Source organism: Caretta caretta, chromosome 11, assembly GCF_965140235.1.
Source record: "Caretta caretta isolate rCarCar2 chromosome 11, rCarCar1.hap1, whole genome shotgun sequence".
NCBI lineage: Eukaryota > Metazoa > Chordata > Testudines > Cheloniidae > Caretta > Caretta caretta.
Window position 1 is genome coordinate 9,921,675 of NC_134216.1, and position 20,868 is coordinate 9,942,542.

Sequence of the window (20,868 nt, forward strand, 5' to 3'; positions counted from 1 at the left end):
CACATCAGTTTTCCTGAGATACGCTTTCACTGTGTCTTTGTAGCATTTCCTCTGACCACCAGGGGATCTCTGACCATGGGTGAGCTGAGACTAGAGGGCTTGTTCTGAGAGGTGAGAGTCTGGCATCAACACACAATGTCCAGCCCAGCGGAGTTGGTGCATGAAGATCATTGCTTGAAAGCTGGTGACATTGGCCTCATTGCTGGCATTAGTGCAGTGATCTTCCCACTTGATGCACAGGATCTTCCAGAGGCATCCTTGGTGGCACCTCTCCAGACTCTTGAGGTTCTGTACATAGGCCACCCAGGTTTTGCATCTGCAAAGGAGTGTAGGAACAGCAATTGTCTTATAGACCTGGATCTAGATGTCCTGACAAAGGTCACAGTCCGTGAAAATATGTCAGAGAATTTCCCAGGCACAGCTGACTGACAAACAAACAAATCTTTTATCTGAGGATCTCCCAGATACTTTATAGACATTCATGAATCAAACCTTTGACCCCTGCTGGAAGGTAGATAAATGTTGTTTTCCCCAGTTTTATGGATGGAGAAACCAAGGCACTGAGAGTTGAAGGACTTGCTCAAGGATGTGCAGCAAAGTAGTGGCATAGACAGAATAGAACCCAGGAGTCCTGACTCCAAGTCTCCTAATATGTAGCCAGGTACAGGGGAATAGGAGAGAGAAGCATCCTGGACAGCATGTTCAGGGGGAAGAGACCCAGAAATGGGATGAGGGGACAGGGGTAGGAAGGCAGATGAGACAAATTCAAGCGCAAAAGCAGACAAATCTCTTCGCTTTTTATCATTGCAGAGACAGCGTAAACACATCACTCCTCTTGCAGTGCTACTCCACCATGTAAGCAATTGTTGTGGTTGTCACAAGGAAGTTAGGTCCTCGCATCCAAGCTGTGTGTAAACTTGCCAATTCTTTCTGCATAGCATCTCTGACATAAGGCCTTTCCTAGCCAGCCATGCAGCTCAAACTCTCAGCATACCACGTCTCGATTTCTGCAACATTCCTTTCTCTGGCCTTGAGAAATGCAGTCTTGTCCCGCTCACCTCCATTCAGAATGCTGCTGCAAAGATGATTCTCCTAGCCCATCGCTTTGACCATGGCACCCCTCGCTTTGTCTCCCTCCACTGGCTCCCCTTTCTCTGTTGCGTCACACACAAATCGTGTGGCTTCACATCCAAGGCCCTTCGTGACCTATCCCCACCCTACCTAGCATCTCTCGTTCGCTATTGAAATGTCGAGTCCTGATCGGCCCATGGCGTCGGCCTCCATCATCGCCCGCTTGTTAAATTTTCAAACAAGAACCTCTGTGCTTGGTCCCATGCTGCCTCTCGCACTTGGGAGGCGCTCCTCATAAACATCCTCAAAGCTACCTTATTGGCCTCCTTCAATTCCCTCCTTCAAACTCTCCTTTGCCGTGATGCCTACCAAAAAATGGACAAAGGTTCAGCTGCTGGTGTGCTGAGACCACTGCCTCGCAGGCTGCTCAATAATGTTTCCTTGTACTTCACCCTCTGTCTCTCTGCATCCATCTGTTGTCCCTGGTTTTAATACTTCAATTGTCAGGGCTTTGAGGCAGGGATTGTCTTTATGTTTTGTGTTCGTACAGCATGTAGCACAACAGAGGCCTGGTCCAGGACTAGGGCTCCTAGGAGCTATGGGAATACAAATAATTATTATTGCATTATTTGATCGTGAATGGGTGTGGAAGTGGGATTGGCCTGATGGCAAATGGGAGGGGAGGCCCCATCTCCTGTGACATCGACAAATGGATTTGGCCAGATATTAGAAAACTTTGTGACGGGAACAGTCTTGCAGCAGCCCCAGTCAGGTGGACTGGATTGGACCTCTCATAGGTGTTTCCCATTTTTGATTGGTCTGAGGCCTGGTCTACCCGGGAAAGTTAGGTTGATATAGGTACGGCGTTCAAGGGTGTGAATTTTTCACACACGCTCCTGAGCACTGCAGCTCTACTGAACTAACCCCTGGTGTAGATGGGTCTAGGTCAATGGGAAAATGCTCCCAGTGACCTAGCTCCAGCTGCTTGGGAAGGTGGATTACCTACAGCAATGGAAAAACCTTTTCTGGTGCTGTGGGAAGCATCTGTGCTACAGTGGCATAGTTACGGCACCATAGCCGTAGTGCCTGTCTTGTAGACATGGCCTGATTCCCTCATTCCAACTTTAGGTATGAACAGGACAGTTTACAGCTTGTTTCTAGTTGTTGTATAATCCAAGCCATGCTGATCTCAAGACAGAAAGAAATACAGGATGTTGTGTATGTGGACTGACAAAAGTTTAATGCCCCTAATCTGTTAGGAGCCTAGAAAAAAATTTTCAGAATATGTTATTTATATCCTTATAAGTCAAACTTTAGGCTTATTTTCTAATAGATTGTCTAGCTCACTTTCTGTTTTCCTTATCCCATCTCTCCTTTTCTTGCTGAAAACCATCAGTTTGCCGCTGACCTTACTTTTACTTTTCACCTCACAAATGTTTATTGATCTAGCCAAGATGTGATTATGTTGGAAAGATGTGCTGCATCCCAGAAACTCTTACAATGTGCTCTGCATTACCAAAGGGGATGGAGACGAAAGGAAGGCAAATCAGGACAACAGAATGCATGTTCTGAAATGTACGCCATTCAAGGGACATGGCAGGTTCAGGCAATCCAAGCTGAAGAGCAAGGGCCGGAACATTCACAATTAGTTGTTCAATTCCAAGGCTTCACCTAGGGTCATTTAAATCAGTGAGAGTCTCTTCACAGACTTCAGCAGGCTTTGGATCAAGCCCATATAGATCATCCCACGGTGTAAGGCTTGACTTCAAATCTGATATGTCATAGACAGAATGAATGAAGTGCTGCTCGAGGGAGAAATGGAAAATCAGGTGAAATTCACTCCTGTGCTGAGGACCTGCACTAGATCTAAGCACTGAGTCCTACTCGTTAGAGCTGGGTGGGGAACAGTTTTCCGCTCCTGGGAAACTTTTGGTGATTTCAAATAAATTTTCCTATTCTGAATTGGGGGAGGAGGGAAGTCAAATGCTTGCAAATCTTCATGACCCAATGATTTGAACAAACGTTTTGGTTCCGGTCAATCCAAACATTTTATTTTGATTATTTTGAAACATTTCAGTTTTATTTTAAAATTTGTTAAAAGATTATTTTTACTAAAAATTTACTTAAATTTCCAAACAAAAAGTCACTTTGAACCAAAAATCAGAATTTTTTGTTTGGACAATGTCAAAACAGGCAGTTCAAACAATTTCAAAGTTTTTTTTCAATTTTTGTTTGACGCAGGATGTTGGTCCAAACGGACCCTTTCCCACATTGGCATTTTTAGATGAAAAACCATTTTGTCATAAATTTCTTGATTGGCTTTGCCACTTAAATCATGCTCTGAGAGCACATGACTTTTCAGCTGAGTCGGCTCTAACTTACACCAAGGATTGAATTAGCCCCTAGGGTCAGGGGCTTACAAAAGTGTCTTTATTTGTATTGATGTAAAGCCTAGAGGTGCCAGTCAGGATCAGGTCTATTGTGCTATGCACCGTACTCAACACATAACAGACTGTCCCTGCTGCAAAGAGTTGGGAGAAAAGGAGGAGAGCAAAGAAGGAAGGAACGGAAGCTGAAAGCTCTGTAGAAAACCCATTCTACAGTAAGTTTAAAATTGGAGGCACCTCTGAGCAAATCTTTGAATGGAAAGAATTGCAATATCAGGCAAATAGAGGAAAGGTTGAAAAGGAACATTTGTAGTGGTGAATGAAGAAGAAACTTAAAGAGAAGAAACTCAACCCCAGCCGCTTTCCGCTGTCTCTCACATGTCATTAGCACTATTTATTACCATAGGCCCCAATCAGGAGCCTGTGTGCTTATACTGGGGAGACAATGTCCCTGCCTTGAAGAGCTTACCATCAAAGGCCTTGGTATTACAAACACTGAAGCACAGGAGTAACTTTATCCCTGTGAGCAGCCCCATTGGATTTCTTCTCCTTTCACCACTACAACTTTTACCTGTCACCCTTTCCTTTTATTTCCCTCTGACTGTCATTTTTTTCCTTCTATCCATCCTGACAGATGGAGGTCAATGGAATTATATAAAGTTATGTACATGCTTAGGAATCTGTGGGATCAGGAACAAAGAAGACAATTGCCACATGACAGAGGAGAAAGAGGGAAAGCTATAACATACAGACAACAATTGAACATGAATATTATGTTCACATAATCCTATTGAAATGACTATTCCCCCCCAAGCCAAGACATTGTTAGCAGATCTCGTATAGGCTTGGCTGGAAGCAGTGAGCCTTGAAGATGGATTTGAAAGAGGAGAGAGGGGTGGGTTGATGGATCAGTTCAGGGAAAAGTGTTCCATACAGAATGGAAGAAAAGGCAGATATTTGTAGGACCAATGGACAAAGAGATGGTGGAGGCTGGGCCTGTTGGCACACTGGAGTGGACACGAAGGATGCAATCATAAACAAGTACAGAAAAGTAGGGATGGGCAGAGCTGTGAAAAGTCTGTAAGATGAGGGCAAGAAGTTTGAATATAATATGGCAGGAAAAGGGTAAATTAGCAGAGACGGGGAACTGGGGTAATGAGGTTAGAGTGATGGAGGGAAAATCCTGGCAGCCGTGTTTTGAATGGATTGGAGGACTGGAGTCAGGCTTGGGAGGCTGGAAAAGAGGAGGTGGCGAAAATCAAGATGGGAGATGATGATGATGAGATGGGCTAGGGGGAGGAAAAATAGAGGACAGGATCCTGGAAACTCAGGGCAGGTGAGGAGGGTGTGGTCAGCGGTGTCAAAGGAGAGGAGAGCTCAAAGAGGATGAGGATTAGAAGCCCTGAGATGTGGCAACAAAGGGGTCATTAGAGACCTGTGTTTCACACCACTGCTCAGCCAACTGAGCTTTGCTGCAAGCCATTCCCCCTTCATCTGAGTGTTCAAAAACTGTTTGGAGAAGGGGCCTTCCCTTATGGGAAAAGCCCTATAGACTAGAATAGAAAGTGATAATCTTTCTATAGGGTTTTTTAAAAATAAATAATTATAAATAAACCCAATAAAATTAGGTTCTGTTTATTAAAATTCCTATTGTCCAGTGCACTCTGATAACTGTGGATTAGCAAACTTGCATTGTTTTAAGTATATCGAGATGTTTGGGTCATTACTGGAAGATGGTAGCAGCTCATGGGGTGGCGGTGGGGGCAGGGAAAGACAGGTACTCATTTCTCTGTAGGGAGATATTGTGGCTTCCCTTTAGAGGTTAGTTCGGGAGAACATGAAAGGCAAGTAAAAAAATTGTGCAAAAGAAATTATTTCTATGTAGGGTTCCTTGTTTCATAAAGGTATGGTAGATGAAGAAAGGACTCTGTGCATGATGAATGGGGCATGAATTTAATAAAAGCTAGTATACAGAATGCAAGAAGAGCTTAGAATTAAAGCTGGCCTGTTAAGAGTTGATGAAGCCCCTCTCAGAACAGAGTTAACTACTGTCACATGCATTCAATTAAGGCCAGATCTGCAGCTGCTGTGTACTGCAGTAGCTCCATCCAAGTCAATTGGGCTATGTTGGTTTATGCCAGCTGTAGATCTGGCCCTAATTAGTCTTGGGTCAAAAGCCTGTCCCCTCAACAGCATAATAATTCTATTTAACACCCCCCCCCCCCCCCCGGCAGCTGAAAATAAATGTGATTTCTCAAGAATATCTACCATGAAAAACATATGGAACATTTATGACTGTAATTTACCAATAGTTTACATGTGTGGCCTGTCCATGCATGATTTTCTGTCTACAGAAGTTGAGAATAAATAACTTCATCTCCTCTTGAGGGTGAAAAATCAAAGACTGTCCAATGGCATTTTATTGGTGACTAAGTTGTCACTACAGTAAAGTGAAACATTAACAAGAGTTAAATAGACAGGCAGGATCGCTCAGCAAGATTAATTTTCAGCCACACAGGGCTGGGATCACACACAGCACAGGGAATTGCAAACATGGCAAAGGAGAAAGGTACAAAGGAAACAGCAAAGAAAAAACAAACTGGTGAGAGATTTTATACTTGTTTTCCTTGCTAATTAAAGAAAAGACAGAGAGAGGATGCAAAGAAAATGCAGATGAGTCTAGCAGGACAGGGTTTCTTTCATCTTTGTTGGCTATGGGGTTTAGTGGTTCGAATGTGGGGTCTATTCTGGACTCTGCTACTGATATGCTACTTAGCCTTTGGCAAATCACTTAACTTCATTGAACCAGATCTTCAGATAGTGTAAATCAGTGTAGCTCTGTTTCAGTCAATGCAGTTATGATATTTCACATAATCTAAGAATCTGTCCCTCTGTATCTCAGTTCATCTGGAAATTTACACACATAAAAATGTTTGGATTCAAATGTTTCATAGGGCTCTGTATTATTATTGCCTTAGGACAGGGGTGGGCAAACTTTTTGGCCTTAGGGCCACATCGGGGTTGCAAAACTATATGGAGGGCTGGGTAGGGAAGGCTGTGCCTCCCCAAACAGCCTGGCCCCTGTCCCCTATCCGCTCCCTCCCACTTCCCGCCCCCTGACTGCCCCCCCAGAACTCCCGACACATCCAACCGCCCCTGCTCCTTGTCCCCTGACTACCCCCTCCCGGGGCCCACCGTCCCTAACTGCCCCCCCGGGACCCCACCCCCATCCAACCCCCCCATCCCGCTCCCTGTCCTCTGACTGCCCCAACCCCTATCCACAGGCCCCCCGGGACTCCCACGCCTATTCAACCCCCCCTGTTCCCCATCCCCTAGCCACCACTCCCACAGAACCTCCGCCCCATCCAACCGCCCCTGCTCCCTGTCCCCTGACTGTCCCCTGAGACCCCCCGCTCCCTTACCATGCCGGAGCGAGCCATGCCGCCACACTGCACGGCAGGAGCAGCGGGCCAGAGCGCTGGTGGTGAGGCTGCGGTGGAGGGGGGACAGCAGGGGAGGGGCCGGAGACTAGCCTCCCGAGCCGGGAGCTCAAGGGCCAGGCAGGACAGTTCCATGGTTTGGATGTGGCCCGCGGGCCGTAGTTTGCCCACCTCTGCCTTAGGAGCAGACAAATTAGTACTTAAAAGTAATTAACCATTGGAAGCATTTACCAAGGGTTGGGTGGAGTCTGCATCAGTGACAATTTTTAAATCAAGATAGGATATGTTTCTAAAAGATCTCTCTGGGAATTATTTTGGGAAAGTTCTCTGGCCTGTGTTATGCAGGAAGTCAGACTAGATGATCACAATGGTCCCTTCGGGTCTTGGAATCTCTGAATCAAGTCAAAAAGAAGATCAGCAAAACAATGAAAATATTGCAGTGAATGATATCACTAGTAGCAAATCTTCTCTAAGTGCAGAGTGGAAATAAGTGTACACAAATGCACTGGCCACGGGGAAAGGAAGCAAGATACCCAGTGAAGTGATGCTGACTAAGGGAGATTAGACCTTAGAGTCGGGAGAACCAGCCCATCTCAATTGCAGCATGCCCCCTCTGTCTCTCTGTGTGTTTACTCACCTGCCAGCTTTTCATTGATATACCCTGGGTAGCCCCTCCTAATTCACTCAGTCACCTTGTCTTTTCTAGGCTCTTAGAGAATTCCCTCTGATCCCAGGCTTTAGCATATTCCTGGATGGAGCCAGGCTGGGGGTATTCCCCAATAAATAGCTTTTCTACTTGTTTCCTCCAGGACTTTTATCCGTGTCCGTTATTTACCTTTCTGGCACAGTTCCTATAACTAGAGCTCTGCGCGGATACAAATTAATTTCCTGGGAATGGCAGCCCAACGTGCTGCTCCTTTCCCCACGGCAGTTCCCAGTAGAGCCCTGCAGCCAATTTATATCTGTAAATGTCTGCATCTGCTGATATAAGTTTGTATCCGCACGGTCTCTACCTATAACAGCCCCCTTGTGATCTAACTCTGTTGCAAGTCACACATCACAACACCCCAACACACAGCAGCCTGCCCCAGAGCCATAACAAAAATACCAGGATTTTGCAGTTTGTCATGCCTCAGACAGGGATCCAATGAATCAAAAGCAAACAAGAAACTGCACTAGATATCAGATCTGCAGGACTGGAGAAGAACAATAATGAAAAATGCCCTAATCATTAATTAACTTGAATGAATTTGAAACAGCTTACCAAGGGTCATGGTTGAGTCTCCATCACTGGCAAGTTTTTAAAATCAAGATTGGATGTTTTTCTAAAAGATTTGCTCTTGGGGGAGTGCTATGGCCTCTGTGTAATTCAGGAGATCAGACTAGATGATCACAGTGGTCCCTTTTGGCTTTGGCATCTATGAACTCAAACCCATAGGATGCTGTTAGAGTCCCCTGTGAGTACTATGCACAGACATCTGTGGGGTGGAAATTTACAGCTACAGTGGAACCTCAGAGTTACGAACACCAGAGTTACGAACTGACTGCTCAACCACACACCTCATTTGGAACTGGAAGTAGGCAATCAGCAGAGAGGGACACACACACACACACACACACACAAAAAGCAAATACAGTACAGTGTTGTGTTCAATGTAAACTAGTAAAAATATACAGGGAAAGTTTAAAAAAAAAAAGATTTGATAAGGTCAGGAAACTGTTTCTGTGCTTGTTTCATTTCAGTTAAGATGGTTGAAAGCAGCATTTTCTTCTGCATAGTAAAGTTTCAAAGCTGTATTAAGTCAATGTTCAGTTGTAAACTTTGGAAAGAACAGCCGTAACGTTCTGTTCCGCATTACGAACATTTCAGAGTTACGAACAACATCCATTCCTGGGGTGTTTGTAACTCTGAGGTTCATGAAACAGTTTCCCCAGTTACATCGTAAAGAACGGTTTCAGAGTAGCAGCCGTGTTAGTCTGTATTCACAAAAAGAAAAGGAGTACTTGTGGCACCTTAGCCCTGGTCTACACTAGGACTTTAGGTTGAATTTAGCAGCGTTAAATCGATGTAAACCTGCACCCGTCCACACAATGAAGCCCTTTATTTCGACTTAAAGGGCTCTTAAAATCGATTTCCTTACTCCACCCCTGACAAGTGGATTAGCGCTTAAATCGACGTTGTCGGCTCGAATTTGGGGTACTGTGGACACAATTCGATGGTATTGGCCTCCGGGAGCTATCCCAGAGTGCTCCATTCTGACCGCTCTGGACAGCACTCTCAACTCAGATGCACTGGCCAGGTAGACAGGAAAAGAACCACGAACTTTTGAATCTCATTTCCTGTTTGGCCAGCGTGGCAAGCTGCAGGTGACCATGCAGAGCTCATCAGCAGAGGTGACCATGATGGAGTCCCAGAATCGCAAAAGAGCTCCAGCATGGACCGAACGGGAGGTACGGGATCTGATCGCTGTTTGGGGAGAGGAATCCGTGCTATCAGAACTCCGTTCCAGTTTTCGAAATGCCAAAACCTTTGTCAAAATCTCCCAGGGCATGAAGGACAGAGGCCATAACAGGGACCCGAAGCAGTGCCACGTGAAACTGAAGGAGCTGAGGCAAGCCTACCAGAAAACCAGAGAGGCGAACAGCCGCTCTGGGTCAGAGCCCCAAACATGCTGCTTCTATGATGAGCTGCATGCCATTTTAGGGGGTTCAGCCACCACTACCCCAGCCGTGTTGTTTGACTCCTTCAATGGAGATGGAGGCAATGCGGAAGCAGGTTTTGGGGACGAAGAAGATGATGATGAGGAGGAGGTTGTAGATAGCTCACAGCAAACAAGCGGAGAAACCGGTTTTCCCGACAGCCAGGAACTGTTTCTCACCCTAGACCTGGAGCCAGTACCCCCCGAACCCACCCAAGGCTGCCTCCTGGACCCAGCAGGCGGAGAAGGGACCTCTGGTGAGTGTACCTTTTAAAATACTATACATGGTTTAAAAGCAAGCATGTGAAAGGATTACTTTGCCCTGGCATTTGCGGTTCTCTTTAGATGTAGTCCTAAAGCCTTTGCAAAAGGTTTCTGGGGAGGGCAGCCTTATTGTGTCCTTCATGGTAGGACACTTTACCACTCCAGGCCAGTAACACGTACTCGGGAATCATTGTAGAACAAAGCATTGCAGTGTATGTTTGCTGGCATTCAAACAACATCCGTTCGTTATCTCTCTGTGTTATCCTCAGGAGAGTGAGATATAATTCATGGTCACCTGGTTGAAATAGAGTGCTTTTCTTCAGGAGACACACAGAGGAGCCCATTCCTGCTGGGCTGTTTGCCTGTGGCTAAACAGAAATGTTCCCCGCTGTTAGCCGCAGGGAGGGGGGAAGGTTGAGGGGGTAGTCACGCGGTGGGAGGAGGCAAGATGCGACCTTGTAACGAAAGCACATGTGCTATGTATGTAATGTTAACAGCAAGGTTTACCCTGAAAGAGTGTAGCCACTGTTTTATAAAATGTGTCTTTTTAAAGACCGCTGTCCCTTTTTTTTTCTCCACCAGCTGCATGTGTTTCAATGATCACAGGATCTTCTCCTTCCCAGAGGCTAGTGAAGCTTAGAAAGAAAAAAAAAACGCACTCGCAATGAAATGTTCTCCGAGCTCATGCTGTCCTCCCACACTGACAGAGCACAGATGAATGCGTGGAGGCAAATAATGTCAGAGTGCAGGAAAGCACAAAATGACCGGGAGGAGAGGTGGCGGGCTGAAGAGAGTAAGTGGCGGGCTGAAGAGAGTAAGTGGCGGGCTGAAGACAGGGCTCAAGCTCAAATGTGGCGGCAGCGTGATGAGAGGAGGCAGGATTCAATGCTGAGGCTGCTGCAGGACCAAACCAGTATGCTCCAGTGTATGGTTGAGCTGCAGCAAAGGTAGCTCGAGCACAGACTGCCACTGGTGCCCCTCTGTAACCAACCGCCCTCCTCCCCAAGTTCCATAGCCTCCACACCCAGACGCCCAAGAACGCGGTGGGGGGGCCTCCGGCCAACCAGCCACTCCACCACAGAGGATTGCCCAAAAAAAAGAAGGCTGTCATTCAATAAATTTTAAAGTTGTAAACTTTTAAAGTGCTGTGCTTAAAGTGCTGTGTGGCATTTTCCTTCCCTCCTCCACCACCCCTCCTGGGCTACCTTGGTAGTCATCCCCCTATTTGTGTGATGAATGAATAAAGAATGCATGAATGTGAAGCAACAATGACTTTATTGCCTCTGCAAGCGGTGATTGAAGGGAGGAGGGGCGGGTGGTTAGCTTACAGGGAAGTAGAGTGAACCAAGGGGCGGGGGGTTTCATCCAGGAGAAACAAACAGAACTTTCACACCGTAGCCTGGCCAGTCATGAAACTGGTTTTCAAAGCTTCTCTGATGCGTACCGTGCCCTCCTGTGCTCTTCTAACCGCCCTGGTGTCTGGCTGCGCGTAACCAGCAGCCAGGCGATTTGCCTCAACCTCCCACCCCGCCATAAACGTCTCCCCCTTACTCTCACAGATATTGTGGAGCACACAGCAAGCAGTAATAACAGTGGGAATATTGGTTTCGCTGAGGTCTAAGCGAGTCAGTAAACTGCGCCAGCGTGCCTTTAAACATCCAAATGCACATTCTACCACCATTCTGCACTTGCTCAGCCTGTAGTTGAAGAGCTCCTGACTACTGTCCAGGCTGCCTGTGTACGGCTTCATGAGCCATGGCATTAAGGGGTAGGCTGGGTCCCCAAGGATACATATAGGCATTTCAACATCCCCAACAGTTATTTTCTGGTCTGGGAATAAAGTCCCTTCCTGCAGCTTTTGAAACAGACCAGAGTTCCTGAAGATGCGAGCATCATGCACCTTTCCCGGCCATCCCATGTTGATGTTGGTGAAACGTCCCTTGTGATCCACCAGAGCTTGCAGCATTATTGAAAAGTACCCCTTGCGGTTTATGTACTCGGTGGCTTGGTGCTCCGGTGCCAAGATAGGGATATGGGTTCCGTCTATAGCCCCACCACAGTTAGGGAATCCCATTGCAGCAAAGCCATCCACTATGACCTGCACATTTCCCAGGGTCACTACCCTTGATATCAGCAGACCTTTGATTACGTGGGCTACTTGCATCACAGCAGCCCCCACAGTAGATTTGCCCACTCCAAATTGATTCCCAACTGACCGGTAGCTGTCTGGCGTTGCAAGCTTCCACAGGGCTATCGCCACTCGCTTCTCAACTGTGAGGGCTGCTCTCATCTTGGTATTCATGCGCCTCAGGGCAGGGGAAAGCAAGTCACAAAGTTCCATGAAAGTGCCCTTACGCATGCGAAAGTTTCGCAGCCACTGGGAATCGTCCCAGACCTGCAACACTATGCGGTCCCACCAGTCTGTGCTTGTTTCCCGAGCCCAGAATCGGCGTTCCACAGCATGAACCTGCCCCATTAGCACCATGATGCATGCATTGGCAGGGCCCATGCTTTCAGAGAAATCTGTGTCCATGTCCTGATCACTCATGTGACCGCGCTGACGTCGCCTCCTCGCCCGGTATCGCTTTGCCAGGTTCTGGTGCTGCATATACTGCTGGATAATGCGTGTGGTGTTTAATGTGCTCCTAATTGCCAAAGTGAGCTGAGCGGCCTCCATGCTTGCCTTGGTATGGTGTCCGCACAGAAAAAAGGCGCGGAACGATTGTCTGCCGTTGCTCTGATGGAGGGAGGGGCGACTGACGACACGGCTTACAGGGTTGGCTTCAGGGAGCTAAAATCAACAAAGGGGGTGCCTGTACATCAAGGAGTATTTCAGGCAGGACTGCACGGAGGGTTCCAATAAGAAATGGTGCACCTAAGTTATCGTTGTTATTGGAACAAGGAGGTTAGCCTGGCCTCTGATTGATACATGGCTAGATTTACCTCGCTGCACCTTCTCTGTGAGTGACTGCAGTGTGATCTAGAGGAATGAGTCCCCTAGACAGGGGAGGAGGCAAATGAGTACAAAACAAATCTGGTCTATTTCTTGTTCTGAGCCACTCCATCTATCTTTTACATCTTTGGCTGGCAGCAGACGGTGCAGAAGGACTGCATGCCATCCACATCTCATGGCTGCTCGGCAGAAGATGGTACAGTACGACTGCTAGCCATCTTCATCTCTTGCCTGCCTGGCAGAAGATGGTACAATACAACTGCTAGCAATCCTCATCTCTTGCCTGCCTGGCAGAAGATGGTACAGTACAACTGCTAGCAGTCCGTATCGCCTGCCCGCTCACCATAAGACGGTTCAATAGGACTGACTGCAGGACTAAAGAGAATGACCTGGTCAAGTCACTCCAAATTTAGTCCCTGCGCCCATGTCTGCCCAGGCGCTCCCAGCCGACGTGGCCAGGAGCACCTCGGACACGACGAGGACGACTACCAGTCGTATTGCACCGTCTGCTGCCAGAAGGCAATGGGTTGCTGCTACTGTGCAGCAAAGCCGTACCGCGTCTGCCAGCACCCAGGAGACATAGGGTGACGGTTACCTGAGCGGGCTCCATGCTTGCCGTGGTATGGCGTCTGCACAGGTAACTCAGGAAAAAAGGCGCAAAACAATTGTCTGCCCTTGCTTTCACCGAGGGAGGGAGGGAACGGGGGCCTGACGATATGTACCCAGAACCACCCGCGACAATGTTTTAGCCCCATCAGGCATTGGGATCTCAACCCAGAATTCCAATGGGCATCGGAGACTGCGGGAACTGTGGGATAGCTACCCACAGTGCAACGCTCCGGAAGTCGACTCTAGCCTCGGTACTGTGGAAGCGCTCCGCTGAGTTAATGCACTTAATGCACTTAGAGCATTTTCTGTGGGGACACACACACTCGAATATATAAAACCGATTTCTAAAAAAACCGACTTCTATAAATTCGACCTTATTCCGTAGTGTAGACATACCCTTAGAGACTAACAAATATATTTGAGCATAAGCTTGAGTGAGCTACAGCTCACTTCATCGGATGCATTCAGTGGAAAATACAGTGGGGAGATTTATATACATAGAGAACATGAAACAATGGGTGTTACCATACACACTGTAACCAGAGTGATCACTTAAGGTGAGCTATTACCAGCAGGAGAGCGGGGGGTACGGGGGGGGGGACCTTTTGTAGTGATAATCAAGGTGGGCCATTTCCAGCAGTTGACAAGAATGTCTGAGGAACAGTGGGGGGTGGGGGGGTGGATAAACATGTTAATTGTATCCAGTTTGCAAATTAATTCCAATTCAGCAGCCTCTCCTTGGAGTCTGTTTTTGAAGTTTTCTTGTTGAAGCATTGCCACTTTTAGGTCTGTAATTGAGTGACCAGAGAGATTGAAGTGTTCTTCAACTGGTTTTTGAATGTTATAATTCTTGACGTCCGATCTGTGTCCACCCACTCTCATAGAATCATAGAATATCAGGGTTGGAAGGGACCTCAGGAGGTCATCTAGTCCAACCTCCTGCTCAAAGCAGGACCAATCCCCAACTAAATCATCCCAGCCAGGGCTTTGTCAAGCCTGACCTTAAAAACTTCTAAGGAAGGAGATTCCACCACCTCCCTAGGTAACGTATTCCAGTGTTTCACCATCCTCCTAGTGAAAAAGTTTTTCCTAATATCCAACCTAAATCTCCCCCACTGCAACTTGAGACCATTACTCCTTGTTCTGTCATCTGCTACCACTGAGAACAGTCTAGAGCCATCCTCTTTGGAACCCCCTTTCAGGTAGTTGAAAGCAGCTATCAAATCCCCCCTCATTCTTCTCTTCCGTAGACTAAACATCCCCAGTTCCCTCAGCCTCTCCTCATAACTCATGTGTTCCAGTCCCCTAATCATTTTGGTTGCTCTCCGCTGGACTCTTTCCAATTTTTCCACATCCTTCTTGTAGTGTGGGGCCCAAAACTGGACACAGTACTCCAGATGAAGCCTCACCAGTGTTGAATAGAGGGGAACGATCACGTCCCTCGATCTGCTGGCAATGCCCCTACTTAACATCCCAAAATGCCATTGGCCTTCTTGGCAACAAGGGCACACTGTTGACTCATGTCCAGCTTCTCGTCCACTGTAACCCCTAGGTCCTTTTCTGCAGAACTGCTGCTTAGCCATTCGGTCCCTAGTCTGTAGCAGTACCTGGGATTCTTCCATCCTAAGTGCAGGACTCTGCACTTGTCCTTGTTGAACCTCATCAGATTTCTTTTGGCCCAATTCTCTAATTTGTCTAGGGCCCTCTGTATCCTATCCCTACCCTCCAGCATATTTACCTCTCCTCCCAGTTTAGTGTCATCTGCAAACTTGCTGAGGGTGCAATCCACACCATCCTCCAGATCATTTATGAAGATATTGAACAAAACCGGCCCCAGGACTGACCCTTGGGGCACTCCACTTGATACCAGCTGCCAACTAGACATGGAGCCATTGATCACTACCCGTTGAGCTCGATGATCTAGCCAGCTTTCTATCCACCTTATAGTCCATTCATCCAGCCCATACTTCTTTAACTTGCTGGCAAGAATACTGTGGGAGACCGTGTCAAAAGCTTTGCTAAAGTCAAGGAACAACACATCCACTGCTTTCCCTTCATCCACAGAGCCAGTTATCTCGTCACAGAAGGCAATTAGATTAGTCAGGCATGACTTGCCCTTGGTGAATCAATGCTGACTGTTCCTGATCACTTTCCTCTCCTCTAAGTTCTGCAGAATTGATTCCTTGAGGACCTGCTCCATGATTTTTCCAGGAACTGAGGTGAGGCTGACTGGCCTTTAGTTCCCAGGATCCTCCTTCTTCCCTTTTTTAAAGATGGGCACTACATTAACCTTTTTCCAGTCGTCCGGGACCTCCCCCAATCGCCATGAGTTTTCAAAGATAATGGCCAATGACTCTGCAATCACATCCGCCAACTCCTTTAGCACTCTCGGATGCAGCACATCCGGCCCCATGGACTTGTGCACGTCCAGCTTTTCTAAATAGTCCCGAACCACTTCTTTGTCCACAGAGAGCTGGTCACCTCCTCCCCATGCTGTGCTGTCCAGTGCAGTAGTCTGGGAGCTGACCTTGTTCGTGAAGACAGAGGCAAAAAAAAGCATTGAGTACATTAGCTTTTTCCACGTCCTCTATCACTAGGTTGCCTCCCTCATTCAGTAAGGGGCCCACACTTTCCTTGACCTCCTTGTTGTTGCTAACATACCTGAAGAAACCCTTCTTGTTACTCTTAACATCTCTTGTTAGCTGCAACTCCAGGTGTGATTTGGCATTCCTGATTTCACTCCTGCATGCCCGAGCAATATTTTTATACTCTTCCCTGGTCATTTGTCCAATCTTCCACTTCTTGTAAGCTTCTTTTTTGTATTTAAGATCAGCAAGGATTTCACTGTTAAGCCAAGCCGGTCACCTGTCATATTTACTATTCTTTCTGCACATCGGGATGGTTTGTTCCTGTAACCTCAATAAGGATTCTTTAAAATACAGCCAGCTCTCCTGGACTCCTTTCCCCCTCATGTTATTCTCCCAGGGGATCTTGCCCATCAGCTCGCTGAGGGAGTCAAAGTCTGCTTTTCTGAATTCCAGGGTCCGTATTCTGCTGCTTTCCTTTCTTCCTTGTGTCAGGATCCTGAACTTGACCATCTCATGGTCACTGCCTCCCAAGTTCCCATCCACTTTTGCTTCCCCTACTAATTCTTCCCGGTTTGTGAGCAGCAGGTCAAGAAGAGCTCTGCCCCTAGTTGGTTCCTCCAGGACTTGCACCATGAAATTGTCCCCTACGTTTTCCAAAAACTTCCTGGATTGTCTGTGCACCGCAGTATTGTTCTCCCAGCAGATATCAGGGTGATTGAAGTCTCCCATGAGAACCAGAGCGTGCGATCTAGTAACTTCTGTGAGTTGCCGGAAGAAAGCCTCGTCCACCCCATCCCCCTGGTCTGGTGGTCTATAGTAGACTCCCACCACGACATCACCTTTGTTGCTCACACTTCTAACCTTAATCCAGAGACTCTCATGTTTTTCTGCAGTTTCATTCTTGAGCTCGGAGCAGTCATACTGCTCTCTTACATACAGTGCTACTCCCCCACCTTTTCTGCCCTGCCTGTCCTTCCTGAACAGCTTATATCCATCCATGTGAGTTATCCCACCAAGTCTCTGTTATTCCAATCACATCATAATTCCTTGACTTTGCTAGGACTTCCAGTTCTCTCTGCTTGTTTCCCAGGCTTCGTGCATTTGTGTATAGGCACTTGAGATAACTCGCTGATCACCCCTCTTTCTCAGTATGAGGCAGGAGCCCCCCCCCCCCCCCCCCCATGCACTCCTGCTCGTGCTTCCTCCCGGTATCCCACTTCCCCACTTACCTCAGGGCTTTGGTCTTCTTCCCCCGGTGAACCTAGTTTAAAGCCCTCCTCACAAGGTTAGCCAGCCTGCTTGTGAAGATGCTCTTCCCTCTCTTCGTTAGGTGAAGCCCGTCTCTGCCTCACACTCCTCCTTCTTGGAACACCGTCCCATGGTCAAAGAATCCAAAGCCTTCTCTCCGACACCACCTGCATAGCCATTCGTTGACTTCCACGATTCGACGGTCCCTACCCAGGCCTTTTCCTTCCATGGGGAGGATGGACGAGAACACGACTTGCGCCTCAAACTCCTTTATCCTTCTTCCCAGAGCCACGTAGTCTGCAGTGATCTGCTCAAGGTCATTCTTGGCAGTATCATTGGTGCCCACGTGGAGAAGCAGGAAGCGGTAGCGATCCGAGGGCTTGATGAGTCTCAGCAGTCTCTCTGTCACATCGCGAATCTTAGTTCCTGGCAAGCAGCAGACTTCTCGGTTTTCCCGGTCGGGGTGGCAGATAGATGACTCAGTCCCCCTGAGGAGAGAGTCCCCGACAACCACCACCCTCCTCCTTCTCTTGGGAGTGGTGGTCGTGGAACCCCCAACCCTAGGACAGTGCATCTCATGCCTTCCAATCGGCGGAGTCTCCTTCTGCTCCCTTCCCTCAGACGTATCATCTGGTCCACTCTCCGCATTGGTACCTGTGGAGAGAACATGAAAACAGTTACTTACCTGTACCGGCGTTGCTGGTACATCGACGTTCCCTCTCCTACGCAGAGACTGTCCAGCCTGACTAACGTAGATGGCAGAGGGGCACTTAGGCGTGAATAGAGACTGGGAGTGGATGGGTCATTACACAAAGTAAAACTATTTCCCCATGTTTATCCCCACCCCACCCCGCACTGTTCCTCAGACATTCTTGTCAACTGCTGGAAATGGCCCACCTTGATTATCACTACAAAAGGTTCCTCCCCCCCACCCTCTCCTGCTGGTAAGAGCTCACCTTAAGTGATCACTCTCCCCTTTCTACAGGGGGAGGGATTTAGGCCTTCTTTCAGGGGGAAATGTGGCAGTGAATTGTGGGGGGTCCAACTTGGGGCTGTCCTGGTGGACCATGGGGGAGGGCTCTGTATGGGGGTGTCATAAATATAAAGGGAAGGGTAAACCCCTTTGAAATCCCTCCTGGCAAGGGGAAAGCTCCTCTCACCTGTAAAGGGTTAAGAAGCTAAAGGTAACCTCGCTGGCACCTGACCAAAATGACCAATGAGGAGACAAGATACTTTCAAAAGCTGGGAGGAGGGAGAGAAACAAAGGGTCTGTGTGTCTGTCTTTGCCAGGGATAGACCAGGAATGGAGCCTTAGAACTTTTAGTAAGTAATCTAGCTAGGTACGTGTTAGATTATGATTTCTTTAAATGGCTGAGAAAAGAATTGTGCTGAATAGAATAACTATTTCTGTCTGTGTATCTTTTTTGTAACTTAAGGTTTTGCCTAGAGGGGTTCTCTATGTTTTGAATCTAATTACCCTGTAAGGTATCTACCATCCTGATTTTACAGGGGGGATTTCTTTATTTCTATTTACTTCTATTTTTATTAAAAGTCTTCTTGTAAGAAAACTGAATGCTTTTTCATTGTTCTCAGATCCAAGGGTTTGGGTCTGTGGTCACCTATGCAAATTGGTGAGGCTTTTTATCCAACATTTCCCAGGAAACGGGGGGTGCGAGTGTTGGGAGGATTGTTCATTGTTCTTAAGATCCAAGGGTCTGGGTCTGTAGTCACCTAGGCAAATTGGTGAGGCTTTTTATCCAACATTTCCCAGGAAAGGGGGGGTGCAAGTGTTGGGAGGATTGTTCATTGTTCTTAAGATGCAAGGGTCTGGGTCTGTAGTCACCTAGGCAAATTGGTGAGGCTTTTTACCAAACCTTGTCCAGGAAGTGGGGTGCAAGGTTTTGGGATGTATTTTGGGGGGAAAGACGTGTCCAAACAGCTCTTCCCCAGTAACCAGTATTAGTTTGGTGGTGGTAGCGGCCAATCCAAGGACAACGGGTGGAATATTTTGTACCTCGGGGAAGTTTTGACCTAAGCTGGTAAAGATAAGCTTAGGAGGTTTTTCATGCAGGTCCCCACATCTGTACCCTAGAGTTCAGAGTGGGGGAGGAACCTTGACAGGGGGGGAGAAGATTAAATGGTTCTACAGGGGAATGCAGGATTGCTATGGGGGGCTGAATGCGGGGAAAATATCTAGTGTATCTATGTGCTGAGAGCAGAGTGGGACTTATTTAATGGGGTGCAGGAACCCATAAGGTCTACAGTCTGAAAGGGAAAGGAGCAACAGAGGTTGGTGCAGCAAGTATAACCCACAAGTAGCTTGTTAGAGAGACAAGGTGGGTGAGGTAATATCTTTTATGTTGTCACTGTGCTATCCATGTGGTACTTTTCTCCAGCCCACCATTTAGCTCTGGAAAGAATTTAATAAATCATTTATTACTGAGATTGGCCTGAGATGCAAACTTTGCTCCTCAATCTGAGCTTCCACAGTCTCCAGGGGTGTTTGGATCTGGCATTTGTTCTTGGGATCATATCTTTGTGGCACACGGTTCTTTGTCAAGTTAGTTCATGCACAATAGCCGGGGGAGTGCCAAGCAAACAATGCAAAGTGCTGAGAACCCAAATCCGTTAGTGATTTAGGATGAGCTACTACAACAGTTCTGTTGTTGTCACTCCTAGCATCATCCCCACCAGTGCAGAAATGCGCTTGATTAGGGTTAACTTAACTGAATCAAACTCCAAGCCCTGCAGCTGGAAGTCTTCCAGTCAACTCACAACAGCCACATACCATGGTGTGAGACAAGGCAAGAAGGGAGATGAACACTTTTCAGAAAAACAAACCAACGGAAGCTGTATTTGCTTTTATTCCTGCAGGAGATGATCCCCCCAGAGGAGATTTCTCTTCTCAGAAAAAATCCCGGGTGAGTATTACATCGAGATCCCTTTTTTTTTGCTTTCTGTTTTGTTCACGCCAAACCTCACAGGATCACTCTGTTCCTTCCCCTGTCGTGCTGTGCCTGCAGACAGACACTCCTTGCCTTGGATTGGAATGAGCATTAAAAACTCAAAACAAAATCCCCTCTGCTAACGGGATTAAATGAAGAAAGGGCAGTTTATGGGGGAAAATGAGCTGTCAGATTCTTTGGGAAATGCAGCTTTGATTCATACCTTTCTGGTGGAGGCTCCTTCTCTTGCAGGATGGTTCCTTTGAAGTGAAGATCTGGAGGGCAGGGAGGAGCGTAGGGGCTCGGAAGTGGGCCTATTTATTTGCACAGTTTGTTGAAAAGCCAGTAAAGAGGCAGTTTCCAGATGCTGCTGAGCAGTGAAACAGATGCGGTGCTAGCCCTGGCCATTGCCGCACATTCCAGTGCTCCCTGTCCAGAGTGAGAGGCTCCGGTTTAAATGTACTGCTGAGACTTAAAGGCAGATCTAGCAAATCATTTTCTCGCCATGCAGCTTTGACACGTGTGCCGCCCCTCAGGCGAGTTCTCATCAAGTGATTGAGACCTACGCATTTTGTCATGCTTCCACTGAGTTTGCTTTTTCTGGGCCTGACTTCTGGGGCCCATACAAATGGCTGCTATTTTGTGCTCATAAATGGGAATATTT

General features: G+C 47.4%; 1 protein-coding gene across 2 annotated transcripts in view; it reads left to right on the forward strand.

Moving 5' to 3' along the window:
- Positions 1-5,977: 5,977 nt before the first annotated feature.
- The window catches only part of SLC15A2 (solute carrier family 15 member 2), a 74,387-nt gene continuing 59,496 nt past the window's right edge, over positions 5,978-20,868 (forward strand). Inside the window, exons 1-2 of one of the 2 annotated variants that reach the window (XM_048869977.2) lie at positions 5,978-6,060; positions 20,134-20,180. In XM_048869977.2, coding sequence (XP_048725934.1) covers positions 6,012-6,060; positions 20,134-20,180 — 96 coding nt within the window. In that variant the 5' untranslated portion in view covers positions 5,978-6,011. Of the gene's footprint in view, positions 6,061-19,998; positions 20,181-20,868 lie in introns of those variants that run through there. The other variant, XM_048869976.2, reaches the window with a different exon arrangement.